Source organism: Equus przewalskii, chromosome 6 (genome assembly GCF_037783145.1).
Source record: "Equus przewalskii isolate Varuska chromosome 6, EquPr2, whole genome shotgun sequence".
Lineage (NCBI taxonomy): Eukaryota > Metazoa > Chordata > Mammalia > Perissodactyla > Equidae > Equus > Equus przewalskii.
Window position 1 is genome coordinate 97113182 of NC_091836.1, and position 15713 is coordinate 97128894.

The window sequence follows — 15713 nt, forward strand, 5'->3', positions numbered from 1 at the left end:
GTGGAAATAAAGTCTCTGTAGACGTAATCAAATTAACAATCGCTCCTTAGGGTGGGCCCTGATCCAACATGACTGGTGTCCCTATAAGAAGAGGGAAACACGGACACAGCCGTACCGAGAGGAGAACATCTGGCGAAGCCTCAGACTCAGAGGGAGACAGCCGTGTACAGATGGAGCCAGAGACTGCAGCGATGCTGCCACAAGCCAAGGAACGCCCGAGACTAGCAGAGAAGGAAGAGGCAAGGGCGCATCCTCCCCCGGGATCCAGATGGGGCAGAGCGCTGCCGACACCTTGATTCCAACCTCCCAGCCCCCAGCGCCGGGAGATAATAAAGTGCTGATGTTTCAAGCCACCCCATTTATTGTCACAGCAGGTGTGGGAAATAACACACTGTGTCTCCAGTCTCATTCATCTGACTTAGCATTTCTGAGACCATGATGGTGGCATTCTGAGGCGAACACTAACAGACATCATGTGATGAATCAAATTTTTGTCTTTCTGAAATACTGATGTTGATTAACCTTCCCTCTAGACAAGGAATCACAGAACAGGAAGGAAATCTTGAGAACTCAAGGCTAATCTCCTCATTTTATTGAAGTTTACTTTTTACATGAACACAATACTCATACAGAAGAGTGCATGAACCACAAGTGTACGATCCAACCCATCTCCACACAGTGAGCACCATCCAGCCAGCCCTGGGTCAAGAAGGGAGTAGTACGCACCCCTGAAGGGCTCCTCACGGCCCCGTGCAGTCACAGGGCCCCGTCAGCTGTAGCCACTGCCCTGACGGCCACGCAACCGGTCTGTCATTAGCCTGGCCCCAGACCCTAAATCCAGTGTGCATTCTCCTGCCTCTGAGGTCTCTGTTCATTATTACGTTTGTGAGATCTGCACACGTTGAGATGTTTATTGGCACTGCGATACCACCATGTGCCGAATCTGGCCAACCACTCGCTACTGCTTTTCTTAAAATAAAGTTTATTGAAACAGCCACACCATTCAATTACATATTGTCATTACATATTGCAACTAAGGCAGGGTAGAGAAGTCAGGATACAGATCATATGGCTCACAAAGCCCAGAATATTTAGTGTCTGGCACTTTGCAGTTTCCCCACTCTGTTGGACAGTATTCCATTGAGTGTATACCCCATAATCTATGTGCCCATCTACTGCTGACGAGACCTAAGTAACCTCCCACTGAGGCAACTACAAATAGTGCTGTTATGCTGCTAACACTCAGCAAGTATCTTCTCTTCAAGATACGTAGTAGGGGAATCACTGGGCTATATAGACATGTTCAATTTTAGTAGAGACCATCAGTTTTCCAAGGTGACAATCTCCTAAGAAGACTAACACAGGTACTGAGGAGACATCTGTGCTCCCACGGTCAGTGCAGCAACACCCACAGTAGCCAAGATGTGGAAATAACCCAGGTGTGTCCACCGATGGAGGAATGGACAAAGAAGACATGATACAATGTTCCACTGTGTGTGTGCATATGGGAGATGTTGTCTAAGGGTACAAATCTGAAAACTAGTACGTCAACAAGTTCTGGAGCTCTAATGCACAGCATGGTGATTACAGTCAACAAAACTGTATTACAAACTTCAAAATTGCTAAGTGACTAGATCTTAATTATTCTCACCGCAAAAAAGGAATGGTGATTATGTGATACGATAGAGGTGTTAGCTAACGCTGTGCTGGTAATCACATTGCAATAAATGAATGTATCAAATCACATTCTATGTGCCTTCAACTTACACAACGTTATATGTCAATGATATCTCAATAAAACAAGTAAATTAAATTAAATTTTTTTAAAAAAGAAAGAAAAGGGGGCCAGTCCAGTGGCATAGCAGTTAAGTTCACATGCTTTGCTTTGGCGGCCCGGGGTTCACCGGTTCAGATCCCAGGCGTGGACCTACAAACGGCTTATCAAGGCAAGCTGTGGCAGGCATCTCACATATAAAGTAGAGGAAGATGGGCACGGATGTTAGCTCGGGGCTAATCTTCCTCAAAAAAAAAAAAGGGAAAGAAAGAAAACTGATGTCCTGAAATGCTGGGTTGTATCATAATAATGAACGGAGAAAATTATTTTTGGCTTTGGAAAATTTGTGTTTTAAAGTAAAATAAAATCTCAAAGGAAAGTATTGACAAGTTAAATTCTAAACTTCTGGGCACAGAGTGAAATCATTTGTGCAGAAAAATGATTTCTCGCTCTCAACAATAGCATATTTTATAAGTATCTGGGAACCAAAAAATGTAGGAATAAAAGCTGGTGCTTATAAAGTCCTTACCTTAGAATAAATGCAGCCGTCAGTTCCAAACACCCACTTCTGAGCATCATTTCCTTTATCTCTGTAACAAAAAATGTAATTTAATGATTGACAACTTTTCTCTAGCCTGAAACATCGTGTAGGTTTCACATAAAATGATCATTTTCCACATAGCCTAGAAGGACGACTGCCCAGCCTCCACCAAGGATGCTACCATCATCACCGCTTCCTCAGTAGCGAAAGCCTTCCCTAAGACAACCAGTTTCTTTGGTACCCAAAGTGGTGTGGTGTGTGTGCGTGCTACCAACGGCAACGTGATTAAGAGTTTTAGAGAATAAATAGGATCAATAAGAATATTACAGAAATTTCTCTCCCCAGAAAGATCCTCTGCAAGACAGAAAGAAAGGGACTTAATTAAGTATAAGGATGAAGAGGATGGGATGGAAAAGATGCCATGGAAAAATTAGGAACCTCAGGCACCTGTTTCGAAAAGACCAGAGAATTTTATTAAGGAATATCAGATTTTCTGAGGTAAGTCTGAATAAGAAAGAAACACTAAAATGTGATGAAGCTAATCATGCCTAAATTAACTAATCATGTATTCATTAATATTTAGAAACCTTACAAAGGTAAGACAAAATGAATTAAATTAAGTGTAATGGGATGTTAAACACGACTTTCCCTACTGCCTCTGAGTTTTGACAGAAACATCGATGGTAGAGAAGAGGGGTCAGGTCATGCTCTATTCCCCAAGCAAGGCACTGCAGTCTGGGCAGAGCAGGAGGCAGCAGTCCAAACTGGTCCAGCACACGCTAGCCTTTCACCCACGTTCAGTTTGCATGAGAAAAGGAGAGGAGTTCTTGGGCATGCTGAAATGGGTGCTTGGCAATACTGTCAGTCTCCAGGCCCCGTCCTCAGAGATTGTGATTCTGAAGGTCTGGACCTCCAGAAATCTACCTTAACAGTTATTGCAAGTGATTCCACTTGTAAGAACTCTGGGGAATTTGGAATGTGTGTGGTCCATGGATCAGACTTTGGAAAACAGTGAACTAAAGTGATGAGAGCAGAGGAGAAAGGAAGGACCAGATACTTAAATATTCTAAAAGGAGGACTGATCTGATGATTGAACAAATGGGGTAGGGGTTAGAGAGAGCAGGCAAGAATAAGTCTCAGACGTCAAAAATGGGTAAAGAGGAACATGACACTATTAGCAGAAAATGAAATTAGGATGGAGGAAAGGGGAGCAGAGATGTGAGAAAATACAAAGGGTCCTAACACCTATGTAAAATTTTCTATGAAATGTCTTCCAAAGTATGACTGAACCCTAAGCTAAGAATCCCATTCTCAGGCTTTATACAGTGTAACTGCTGCTCGATGTAGCACTGGAAGGGTGGGGTGGTCTTTACAGAGATCTTTTTATTTTGTAATTAATAAAGGAAAACAGAAGCTTTTTAAAAATTTTGACTTGGGGTCCAGAACTAACATTTATGATTATTATAATAATAACATCCATTATCCACGGCGACACCACATAGACTGAGAATTTGAGGGAGCTGAGGGCCTATCCTGGTCTGGTCCCCACTTTACAGACGAACAAAGCAAAACAAGAGAGATGAAGTGAGCTGGTCAGAACCACAGAGCTACATGGTTTCCAGGTAGGTGCCAGAGCCCAGAGTGTCTGACTGTCAGCCCAACATCTTCTCAATTAGGTTGGAAAACTATAACACAAATTATTTTGTGTAACTTGAAGATTAAAAGTAGAATGAATATTTTAGTCTCACTGATTATAATTTGACACAGAACCTTAGTGACTTAAAACACTTTGATATGAACATAAATGATTTTTATTCCATTGTGTTAATATAATCACTAAATAGTTTTGTACTATTGCAAATTCTCCTGAGGTACTGAAAAAGCTCTTATGTCAGCTACTGAACGAAGAAATAACAAAAACAACATTGCTGGTCTTTAAGGCTGTCAGTCTCAAGCTTACAACTGCACTCCCTTTAAAAATAAAGAGCGAGCGATTGCTGTGATGCTGTGAGGGAAATGTGCTGGCTTGTGATAAAATTTAGATCATTTTAATGTGTAAGGGCTATAACTCACTGCAACTTCATTGCTTACAGGCAATTCCTCCTGTTGCATAAATTATTGTAAGCATATTTCTTCAAGATAAATAATACGGAAAATGAGAATTTTTCAAAGTGTATGACATCTATAGTCGGTAATTAACATACTGATGCCAGCCGTCAAACTCTGCAAAATTCAGAATTTTGTCTTTTAATTGGATTATAGTGTTGGCTTGAGGATGTGATTACACAAACGTAAATTATGTCAATTTCAGTTTTGATTTTCTGAATTTGTAGCATCTATTTCCAAGAATAATACAAGAGCTATCTCTCAAACTGGCAACTGTGTGAGGGCAGAGACCACACGAGCCCTTAAAGCTGCTCACAGTGCCTGGCAGATGATGGGAGATTAAAGATACCTTTGAATACACAAACACGTGAATAAAATGTCAAATATTACCACCTTAAAAACTAACAATACGAGGGCCGGCCCTGTGGCCTAGTGGTTAAGTTCAGCGCACTCTGCCCTGGCGGCCCAGGTTTGGTTCCCGGGCGTCAACCTACACCACTCGTCAGCCATGCTGTGGTAGTGACTCACACACAGAATAGAGGAAGATGGGCACAGATGTTAGCTCAGGGCCAGTCTTCCTCAAGCAAAAAGAGGAAGATTGGCAACAGATGTTAGCTCAGGGTGACTCTTCCTCAGCAAAAAAAAAAAAAAAGAGGAAAAAAAATTAATAATAAGGCCACCATAAAAAATGTCTTAAATTTAATATATGGCAGTTTAGGGGATTTAAAAGATCTTCTTAGTGAGTGGCTAAAGAAAATAAATTACACCTTGGTAAAGAAAAAATTCTAAAAGAAATACAAATTTCCTAGTATTTCTCAAATTTTATCACAGCTTCAGTCTGTTCAAGTCTATATTTGCCTAGGAAATTTTACTAACAATATGCAGTTTTATATCATCTATAAGCCCTGTGAGCAAACCAGTAGTATTTCTATTGAAAGTCTACTTATATCTATAAATTTTACTTTAAATTTTACCAAAGTTATAAAAAAACAAATCTCTCAGGTAGTATTCACATTAGGCAGGAAGAGAAGATATTCTAAAATATAACTTCTTTAAAAAATAAAATTCTACAAACAAAACTGCATTTGTTTATTTTTCAAGACTTTTTACATGTAAAGCAAGTAAATTTAGGTCTACTCTGCAATGATGCTCATACAGGACTGATCTAGAGAACGATGTCACAGACGTTCCTCCTCTTGGTCAGTAAGCACCAAGCTAAAAAGATTTCTTAAAGAAACAAAAACCAAGCTTTACAAATAGCAATAATATGGGGCTGGCCTGGTGGCACAGCAGTTAAGTTCACACGTTCCACTTCGGCGGCCTGAGTTCACCGGTTCATATCCCTGGTGCGGACATGGCACTGCTTGGCAAGCCATGCTGTGGTAGGCGTCCCACATATAAAGTAGAGGAAGATGGGCACAGATGTTAGCTCAGGGCCAGTCTTCCTCAGCAAAAATGAGGAGGGTTGGCAGCAGATGTTAGCTCAGGGCTAATCTCCCTAAAAAAATAAAAATAAAAATAGCAATAATAACATCAACAGTGGGAGGAGGAGGAGAAAATGAGGAGCAATATTCCATCCAAGAATCAAGATCATAAATAGCAAGACACGTGCTGGACTCAGGTCGAGAGACCCGAGTTCTGGTCTTGGATCTGACATTAACCAGATAAATGACCATTAGTAGATCATCTAGTCTTTAGTGGTGTTGGAATTTCTTATAATAATAATATTAACACCACCACCACCACCACCACTATTAAAGAGAAGTTTGAAGTAGATGCTGTTTCGACTCCTTCCTTCTCTGAAAGTCGATGACTTCCAGGACTAGTCACAGAAACTCATGTTAGAGGTGAGGAAACAGGTCTATCTGCCCTGGGAAGTTTGCTCATTGTAATCTCATTGAGCATACATATGCATGATAGTATTCCTATTGGGAATCTAAAAAACATGTGTGTGTGTGTATTTAGATAAATATTTTTTCTTTGATATATTCTGTTTATCAGAGGGAGAGGCAAGAAGGCAGCTCATGGCCACAGTTCAGTTTTGGGAAAATTTCATAGGCTAACGCTCATCATTTCCCAGTTTACTGTAAGGGGAACTGTCATCACGCTTCACAATTACAAATCTATTTTCCCAGATACCTCAAATGGCTCTGGTGTCTTCCAACACTACCCGGACCAAAAGTAGGATCCACGTAGAGAATGGGAGAAAAGGGATTTCCCTTCCCTGATTCTTAATATAGTGAGAACAGAGATAAGAAGTTTCATTCATCGATTCACACACTATGAAATTACACGTGGACAATTTTCTATTAGATGTTGACATTTCTAATGGTGTTATCTGTATATGTGACTATTGCTCAAAAGTCCAATGCACGGCAAAGAGTCCTTTCGACATTGCATACTTGTTAGAGTCTGTCACTGTGCTTTAATCTAACTCTTAGCCTCCTAAACTTCAAGCCTTGACCAAGGAGATGATTTTCCATCTGATTACCTGGTGATGTGCCGTCTGTTTACCTAGCTGTCTTTCTGTCTTCTGTACCTAGCATTACACAGCTACACTTGTTAGCTGTATTTAATGGTGTCCTTAAAACAGAGTTAGTTTAACCTAGCCCAGATTATTGTTGGTCAGTTAACACTCCATTTCCAGCAAGACCTAAGTGGGGGGAAAAAAGTAGATGCAAAAAACCATAACTGAAATATTAACATTTAAATAAGAAAGACTGTAAAGATTACCAGGCAGATAATAGAAATGAATGAAACAGGCTAGAGTTAATATGAGGGCCGCAATTGGGAATGGTGAAGGACAGAGCAAACTGGAGGGTATATGTTCCATCTGAAGGATACGTGTTCCATTTTAAGGGTATATGTTCCATCTGAAGGGTATATGTTCCACCAGAAGGGTATATGTTCCATCTGAAGGGTATATGTTCCATCTGAAGGGTGTATGTTCTGTCTGAAGGGTACATGTTCCATCTGAAGAGTACATGTTCCACCAGAAGGGTTCATGTTCCATCTAAAGGGTACACGTTCCATCTGAAGGGTATATGTTCCATCTGAAGGGTACATGTTCCATCTGAAGGGTACATGTTCCATCTGAAGGGCATATGTTCCATCTGAGGGGTTTTGTTCCATCTAAAGGGTATATGTTCCATATAAAGGGTATATGTTCTGTCTGAAAGATACATGTTCCATTTGAAGGGTACGTGTTACATTTATAGGGTATATATTTCCATCTGAAGGGTACATGTTCCATCCGAAAGGTACATGTTCCACCGGAAGGGTACATGTTCCGTCTGAAGGGTATATATTTTGTCTGAAGGGTACATATTCTACTGGAAGGGTACATGTTCCATCTGAAGGGTATATTTTTCATTCAAAGGGGGAATTACTTCCTGCATGATTGGTATCATGAGAGAATGAAGGTCCAGTGCTGCCCATTCTTCTGATTATTTTCAAGAAAAGCTAGAAATATGTAATTTTTGTGTGAAATTTCCCTATTTCTATAGGCACACAACCAATTCAAAAAAATTATAATAATGTGCAGGCCAAACAAAATCTATGGGTCTCCAGTTTTTAGTCTCTATAATCTAACCTCTGTATGTGGATGTTTGCATATGTGTGTGTGTATGTGTTGCTTTAAATTGTTTATGAATTTAACACCAAAGGCCAGATCCCGTATAGCCACATTCTTTAAAACTGAAGCAAAACCAAGATTAAATGGAGGCCTGAAAAAAAAATCTTTGATTCAACTGGTTTGCGCTAAGATGTCCAAGATATCTTTTGGAAAGAAGCATCTCTGACTTCGAGGTTTATGATTTTTATAATTTTTATGATTTTCAGATCACTTGGTAATGACATCGTTGGTTTGCTTTCATCCATTCATGGTCAGATGCACATCACAGAAAAAATATTTAAAAGAATCTGTGCAAGCACTTGCCATATTGAGTGAGAATGAGAAGAGTGACACCAAGTGAGACATAACTGAACTAATGAGGCATGATATGTTTACAACATTCTTCGTGAGTTGTCAGGTTGTTACTTTAAGTGGTAGTTCTGCTATTTTTAGCATATAAAAGGTTATGTCTTGATTCATAGCTTTCGTTAAAATCATATCATCCTGCTTAGAAAGAAACATTTCTCTAGAAGTTGCTGTTACACGGGGATATTTGTTATTTATAATGAAGTACGGTTGTGTTTAAAACAACAATAAGTTGCACAGGCACTTCAGATGCTCTGGAAAAGATACACATATTTGAGAGTATATACCCAGAGGTGAGGGAAGCTTTAAAACTCTTGGTCCTTACTACTTTCTAAAAGATGAAACATAGCTTTGCAGTTAGTGAAAACCTCTAGTTTCCAAATTTTCCGCTCTTTTGCCTCTGCCTTGCAGTGGATTTTGTTTCTCGGGTAAAGCAAGTTGTACCAATACAAAGGTAAACAGTCCTCATGTGCATGGGATCCTCTCCCTTTCTGCTTCGGCCCCTCTCTCTCCTCTTTCCTTCCTTTCTAAAAGAAATCAAATCTTTTCTTGCAGAGATTTTTCAAATTAAACTTACTGCAGTTTTTTAAAATTGTCATCTGTTTCCTTGCCCCAGCTCTCTTCTCCAAGGGCAGCAAGGACATTGAGTTTGGAGATTTGGGCATCGAGGAAGTAAACCTCAGTGGGCTGAGACCGGAGCAGCACACGCTTCAGGATCCAGTCAGCACAGGGAGAGCCCTGGGCATGAGGAGCATGCTCATTAAGCTATATACCACCTTTGCAAACACCTCCCATTGTGACCGTGGCCATAGGTCAGCTCTCCCACCGAGAGCCCTCCCTCACCTCTTCCCTCTAAAGTAGCACTTAGTCATTCCTTACCCATCCTTTTGATTTTGTTTGCTTTTGTTCGTAGTTTGTTTTTTAGTATTTTTTAAAAACAGCTCATTGAAAAATAATTCCATACAACATTATAAAATATTGAACAACTGACAGGTACATATTTAGAGCGCAAAATTTGATAAGTTTTGAAACATGCATACACTTGTGAAAGCATCACGACAATCAAGATAATGAACATATCCATATCCATCACACCAAAATCACCCCAAATTTCTTTGTGCCTCTTTGATGTCCCTCCTTCCTATCCTTCCACATCTTCCTTTCTCCAGCAAACACTGACCTGCTTTGCATCACTCTAGATTAGTTAGAATTTTCTAAAGTTTTATTTAAATGGAATCAAACAATGTATACTCTTTTTGTTTTGCTCTTTCTTCTCAATATAACTACCTTGAGATTCATCCAGATCGTTGTGTGCTTCAAGAGTTTATTCCTTTTTCTTGCTGGGTAATATTTTATCATATAGACATGTTACTGTACAAAATTGGGGTTCTCTGTTCAATGTGCATAAACAAGCCAATTAATTATGGCATCAGCCTTTGGGAAGAGAGATCAGCTTTATTCCATGAGATCAATCTGCAGGGAGACGGGGGTGTGTGCCCTCAGATCTGTCTCCCCGTTCAGGACTTGGGGCGAAGTTCAGGAGGTTAGGGAGAGCAGGCTGGTGCATGGAGATGCTGGTGGGGCAGGTTTTGATTGATGGGCTTCAAGCATTTATGGGAAGGTTTTAAACATTTATGACAGGGTTCTAAACATGTACGAGGAGGTTCTGAACTTTTATGATGGGGTTCTAAACATTTCTGATGAGGTGGGAAGGAATTTTAACACTGGATCTTCCTGAATGAGGGACCGTTCGCTTCTGATAAGAGTCCAGCTTTCCAGTTCCGGTGGAGTCCCAGTCCTTGGGTTCCATGGGGAGGAGGTTCTTTGGTTCTGCAGTCATTTCACGTCACGATTTCTTCTTTTGCATGTGCTCTGGCTACAAGACTTTGCAGATTTTCTGAAGGGCATTTCTTAATCACTCTGTTGATAAGAGATGGGGTCAGTTGAACTAGTCCTGGTGGGCCCATGGTTACAGATACACCATAATTTATCTGTCTCTTCACCTATAGATGGACATTCGCATTGTTTCCAGGTTCTACTTTTGGCTTTAGAAATAAAGCTGCTATGAACATTTGTGTACAAGTCTTCATAAGAACAAAAGCTTTCATTTCTCTGGAGCAAATTTCTGGAATGGCTGGGTACTACGGTAGATACACATTTAATATTTTAGGAATGTACCAACTGTTGTCCAAAGTGACTGAACCACTTTATATTTCTACCCTTGTGTATGAAAGTTCCAGTTGCTTTATATTCTCACCAACACTTGGTATGGTCAGTCTCTTAAACATCAGACATTCTACTGCATGTGTAGTGGCACTTCATTGTGGGTTTATTCACATTCCCCTAATGACTAACGATGTTGATCTTTTCATATGCCCATTGTATATCTTCCTTGTTAAAGTATTGGTCCAAATAATTTATCTGCCCATCATTTCTTGAGTTGTATGTGTGCATTTTGCAAATATACATTATTTGCAAAGTTTCCCCTTGGATGAAGCTTGTCTCTTCATTCTCTTGACAATTTCTTTCAAAGAGCAGCAATTCTTAATTCAATGAGGTCCAATTTGTCAATTTACATTTTTGTGGATCATGTTTTTTTTGTCGTCACATTTAAGAAATCGAAGCCCAGGCTGCCTAAGCAGAGCGTGTGAACTTAACTGCTACGCCACTGGGCCAGCCCCAACACATTGTTTTTATTATTGTAGTTTTATAATAAGTCTTGAGGTCAGGTAAAAAGGTCTGCCGACTTTGTTCTTCTTTTTCAGTTGTTTTGACTATTTTAGGTCCTTTGCATTTCTATGCGAATTTTAAAATCAGTTTGATAGTTTTTATGAGAAGCTTGCTGGGGTTTTGACTGAGATTGCACTAACCCTACAGATCACTTTGAGAGCAGTGGACATCATGATGATGTTGAGTCTTCCAATCCATGAACACGGTGCACCTCTGCACTTATTTAGGTCTTCTTTATTTCACTCAGCAATGTTTTATAGTTTTCAGTCACAAGTCTTGCACATATTTTGTCTGATTTATTCTTAAGTATTTCATACTATTGATGTTATTGTAAATGGTATTTTTCAATTTCAATTCCCAATTGTTTGTCGTAAGTATATAGAAACATCATTAATATATGTATATTGAGCTCAAACCCTAAGACTTGCTAAACTCATTTATTAGTTCTAGAGACTTTTTGTTGATTTCATAGAATTTTCTACATAGACAATCACATCATCTGAAAATACAGACAGTTTTACTTCTTCAATTCCTATCTAGATGACTTTTATTTCTTTTCCTTTTCTTGTTACACTGGCTAAAAGTTTCCATGCATGCTGAACAGGAATGGTGAGAGTGGACAACCTTGCCTTGTTCCTGACCTTAGGCAGGAAGTATTCAGTCTTTCATCACCAAATATGATGTTACCTGTAGGTTTTTCATAGATGCCCTTTGCCATATTGACAAAATTCCCTTGTGTTCAACTTTCTGAGAGCTGTATTAGGAATGGATGTTGACTTTTGTTAAATGCTTTCCTATATCTATTTTTATGTTCCTATCATTTTTCCTTTTTATTCTGCCAATATGGTGACTCATACTGATTGATTTTCAAATGTTAAACGAACTTTGCTTTGTTGGAATAAACTCGAGTTGGTCATAATATATTATCTTCTTTTTTTGTTTTTTGAGGAAGATTAGCCCTGAGCTAACATCTGCCAATCCTCCTCCTTTTGCTGAAGAAGACTGGCCCGGAGCTAACATCCGTGCCCATCTTCCTCCACTCTATATGCAGGACACCTACCACAGCATGGCTTGCCAAGCAGTGCCACGTCCGCATGCAGGATCCAAACTGGCGAACCCCAGGCCGCCAAAGTGGAACATGTGCACTTAACCGCTGCGCCACTGGGCCAGCCCCTAGCTTTTTCATACATCGTTCTATTCAGTTGGCTAAAATTTAGTTGAGAGCCTTTTGCATTTACGTCCATGAGGAATATCAGTCTGTGATTTCTCTTCCTGTTGTGTCTGTCTGGTTTTTGTTATCAAAGTAAAGCTGTCCTCAGAGAATGAATTGGAAAGTATTCCCTTTTCTATTTTCTGGATGAGAATGTGTAGAACTGGTATTATTTTTTCCTAAAATATTTGGAAGAATTCCCCAGAGGCTAGTGAAACCATCTGGGCCTGGAGTTTTCTTTGTGGGGAGGTTTTCAACTAAAAATTCAATCTCTGTAAGAGATATAGGACTATTTAGGTTACCTATTTATTCTTGAGTAGACATTAGTAGTTTGTGCCTTTTAAGGAATTGGTCCTTATCATCTAAGTTGACAAATTTATTGGCACATAGTTGTTCAAAAGATTACTTTACTATCCCTTTAGTAACTGTGTGATATCACCTCTTTCATTTGTCCTCTTGCTTTATTTATTTCCTGAACAGTTCCTGGGAACTTCTTTAGGAGCATCCTACAAATTTTAATATGTTGTGTTTTCATTTTCATTCAGTTCAAAATACTTGCTAATTTCCATTTGGATTTTCTTCTTTGATCCACGGGTTATTTAGAAATGTGTTACTTAGTGTCCATATATTTAGGGGTTTTCCAGAAAGCTTTCTGCTGTTGATTTCTAATTTACCTCCATTATGGTCAGAGAACATACTTTATAATACTTAAATTCTGCTAAGTATTTTGAGACTGTTTTATAGCCAGAATATAGTGTATTTTGGTTAATACTCTGTGCACTTGAAATGAATATGTCTTTTGCTGCTGTTGGGTGCATTACTCTGAAAATATCAGTTAGTCAGTCGATGGTGTTGTTCTAGTCTTCTGTTTCCTTACAGATTGTTTCCACTTGTCCTATTAATTATTGAAACAGCGCATTGTTACTGCTGACGACAGCTGTAGATTTTTCTCTTTCTCCTTGCAGTTCTATCAGCTCTCACTTCATGTATTTTGAAGCTGGGTTATGAAGTGAACAAATGTACAGGATTGTTAGGTCTTCTTGATGAATTAACCTCTTAATCATCATGCCTTAATATTCCAAAGATATTTTCATTGGGAAAGTAGGCTTCAGTGCAAAGAATATTACCAGGAACAAATGATATTCATTTAGCTATTCTAGCCTTCTTTGGATCAGTTTCATCATTGCATACATTTTCCATGCATTTACTTTCAACCTGTTTGTGTCTTACATATTTAAAGCAGGTTTTTTGAAGGTTAGCATATAGATGGATCTGCTACTTAAAGGGCTTCCTCTAACATTGCTGTGCAGGTCTGGTTTGGTGGTGATAAATTCTTCCAGTTTGTGAGATGCTCGCCCACTGCCTTTTCACTTGCATTATTGCCAACAAGAAATCTGCCGTCAGTCCTCTCTTTGTCCCTCTTACACATACTATGTCTTTTCCCTTTGTCTGCTTTTAAGATTTTCTCTTTATCACCAATTTTAAGCTACTTTATTATGATTTTCTTTGGTTTCATTTCTTCACATTTCTTGTGCTTGGAATTTGTTGAACTTCTTAGATCTGTGGGTTATAGTTCTCACAAAATTTGGAAACTTTTCAGACATCATTTCTTCCAACATTTTTCTTTTCCCAGCTTCTTCCCTTCAGAGCCTCTAATTACTCAGTGATTAGGCTATATGAAGTTTCTCACATCTCTTTGATGCTCTGTCCATTTTGTTTTCAATATTTTTCTCTCCTGTTTTCATTGTGATTCATTTCTATTGCTATCTCTTCAAGTTCACTAATATTTTCTTCCACAATGTCTAATCTGCCATTAGTCACATTAAGCATAGTTTTCATTCCATACATTGCAGCTTTCATTTCTAGACATTTGATTTGAGTCTTTTTATGTCTTCCATGCCTCCACTTAATATGTTCAATCTTTCCTCTAGCTTCTCCAATACATGGAACACAGTTACAGTAACTGTTTTAATATCCCATCTATGAAGTCTATGATCTGTGTCATATCTGGGTCACTTATAATCGATGGGTTTTTCTCTTTGCTAGAACCATGGACTCAATGAGCTGAAGCATCTCTGGCTCCATGTTCCATGATTTGGCCTTGTCATTATCACTGCAAACTGATTCTTGACATGTCTCCAGTTTACAGCACTGATTCTGCTCTAGAAACCTTGCTACCCACTCCACATACAGCACCACATCAAACTGGGACTTCCTTTGGGTTTGTTTGCCCTTCCTTGGGATCTACGTATTTGAGACCCTACTAGCACTGGCCAGTTTGCAGGCTGCCAAGCTACTGGCTCCCTCTCCCTTCTGCCTGGGCTTCTCAATTAATGCACCCTACTCATGCCCTGAGATATCTGCTACCACACTTGGCACTCAATGGCAACTGTCTGGATTTTGACCTACAGGCAGTGTAGCTTTGTGGCTAAGAGTGAGTTACAGAATCTGACTGCTTGGGTCTGCATTCCCGCCTAACCACTTAGTAGGTATGACTTTGAGTAACTGATTGACTTCTCTGCACCTCAATTTCCTTACATGTAAAAATAATAATGATACACACCTTATCAGGTTGTTGTAAGGGTTAAATGTGATACTACAACATAAAGAAATTAGAATAGTGTCTGGCTCATAACATTTTTTTTGTTAGAGTAGGAGGTACAGCCAGTATTTACACCCGGAAATCTGACTCTGTAGAACATGGTCTTAACCATGAAGTGATATTCTGATTCCTGTTGGACAATCTGTTTTGCATGTTACAGAAAACTTCCCTTCTGTATTTGCAGCTGGGCTGCCTTCTCTGCTGCCCAGGTGCTCTAGTCCTGGTGTCAGCCTTACGCACGTCCTAGCTGCCTATCCAGCCGACAGTTGCCTAAGAGCTCTCTAAGTCCTGAAGGAGAGCAGAACTTGTTTTTGTCAACACTAGGTGAAAGCAGAAGATAAATGAGTGAGAAAAAGAAAGCATCTAGGCAAAAATATTTCCAGACTATTGAAGAGAAATCAACTTTCTTCCCCAGTGCTGAATTTTTTTAATTTACTTTTTAATTTCAATTTTATCTTCCCAAGTCAGAAAAAACACACAAGAAGTACACTTTTTAGTGCCTTACAAGCCAGTAATTTTTTGATTTTTCTTTCACAGTTCAATATTTCATATTTAGAAGATGGGGAAAAGGTTAGGAATATGCACAGAACATTAAATTTTTAAATTAGCAATCAAAATGGAAATAAAGAAGAGTTCTGATAAGTATAGATTAAAGCAGCAGCTCGTCTACAACACAGGGACACATGAAGGCCGACTTTTTACTTTTAAAAATATCTCAGAAATGCTACCAAGCTAAGCGGCATATATTTTCAAGCTTATTTTAGATTATAA

The 15713-nt window shown here is 39.2% G+C and overlaps 1 protein-coding gene across 8 annotated transcripts in view; it reads right to left on the reverse strand.

Annotated features, from left to right (window-relative positions):
• DCDC1 (doublecortin domain containing 1) overlaps positions 1–15713 on the reverse strand; it is a 443558-nt gene that overhangs the window by 176722 nt on the left and 251123 nt on the right. For all 8 annotated transcript variants that reach the window (XM_070626537.1, XM_070626535.1, XM_070626540.1 and 5 more), the window contains one exon: positions 2304–2364. In XM_070626537.1, the coding sequence (XP_070482638.1) occupies positions 2304–2364 (61 nt within the window). The remainder of the gene's footprint in view (positions 1–2303; positions 2365–15713) is intronic.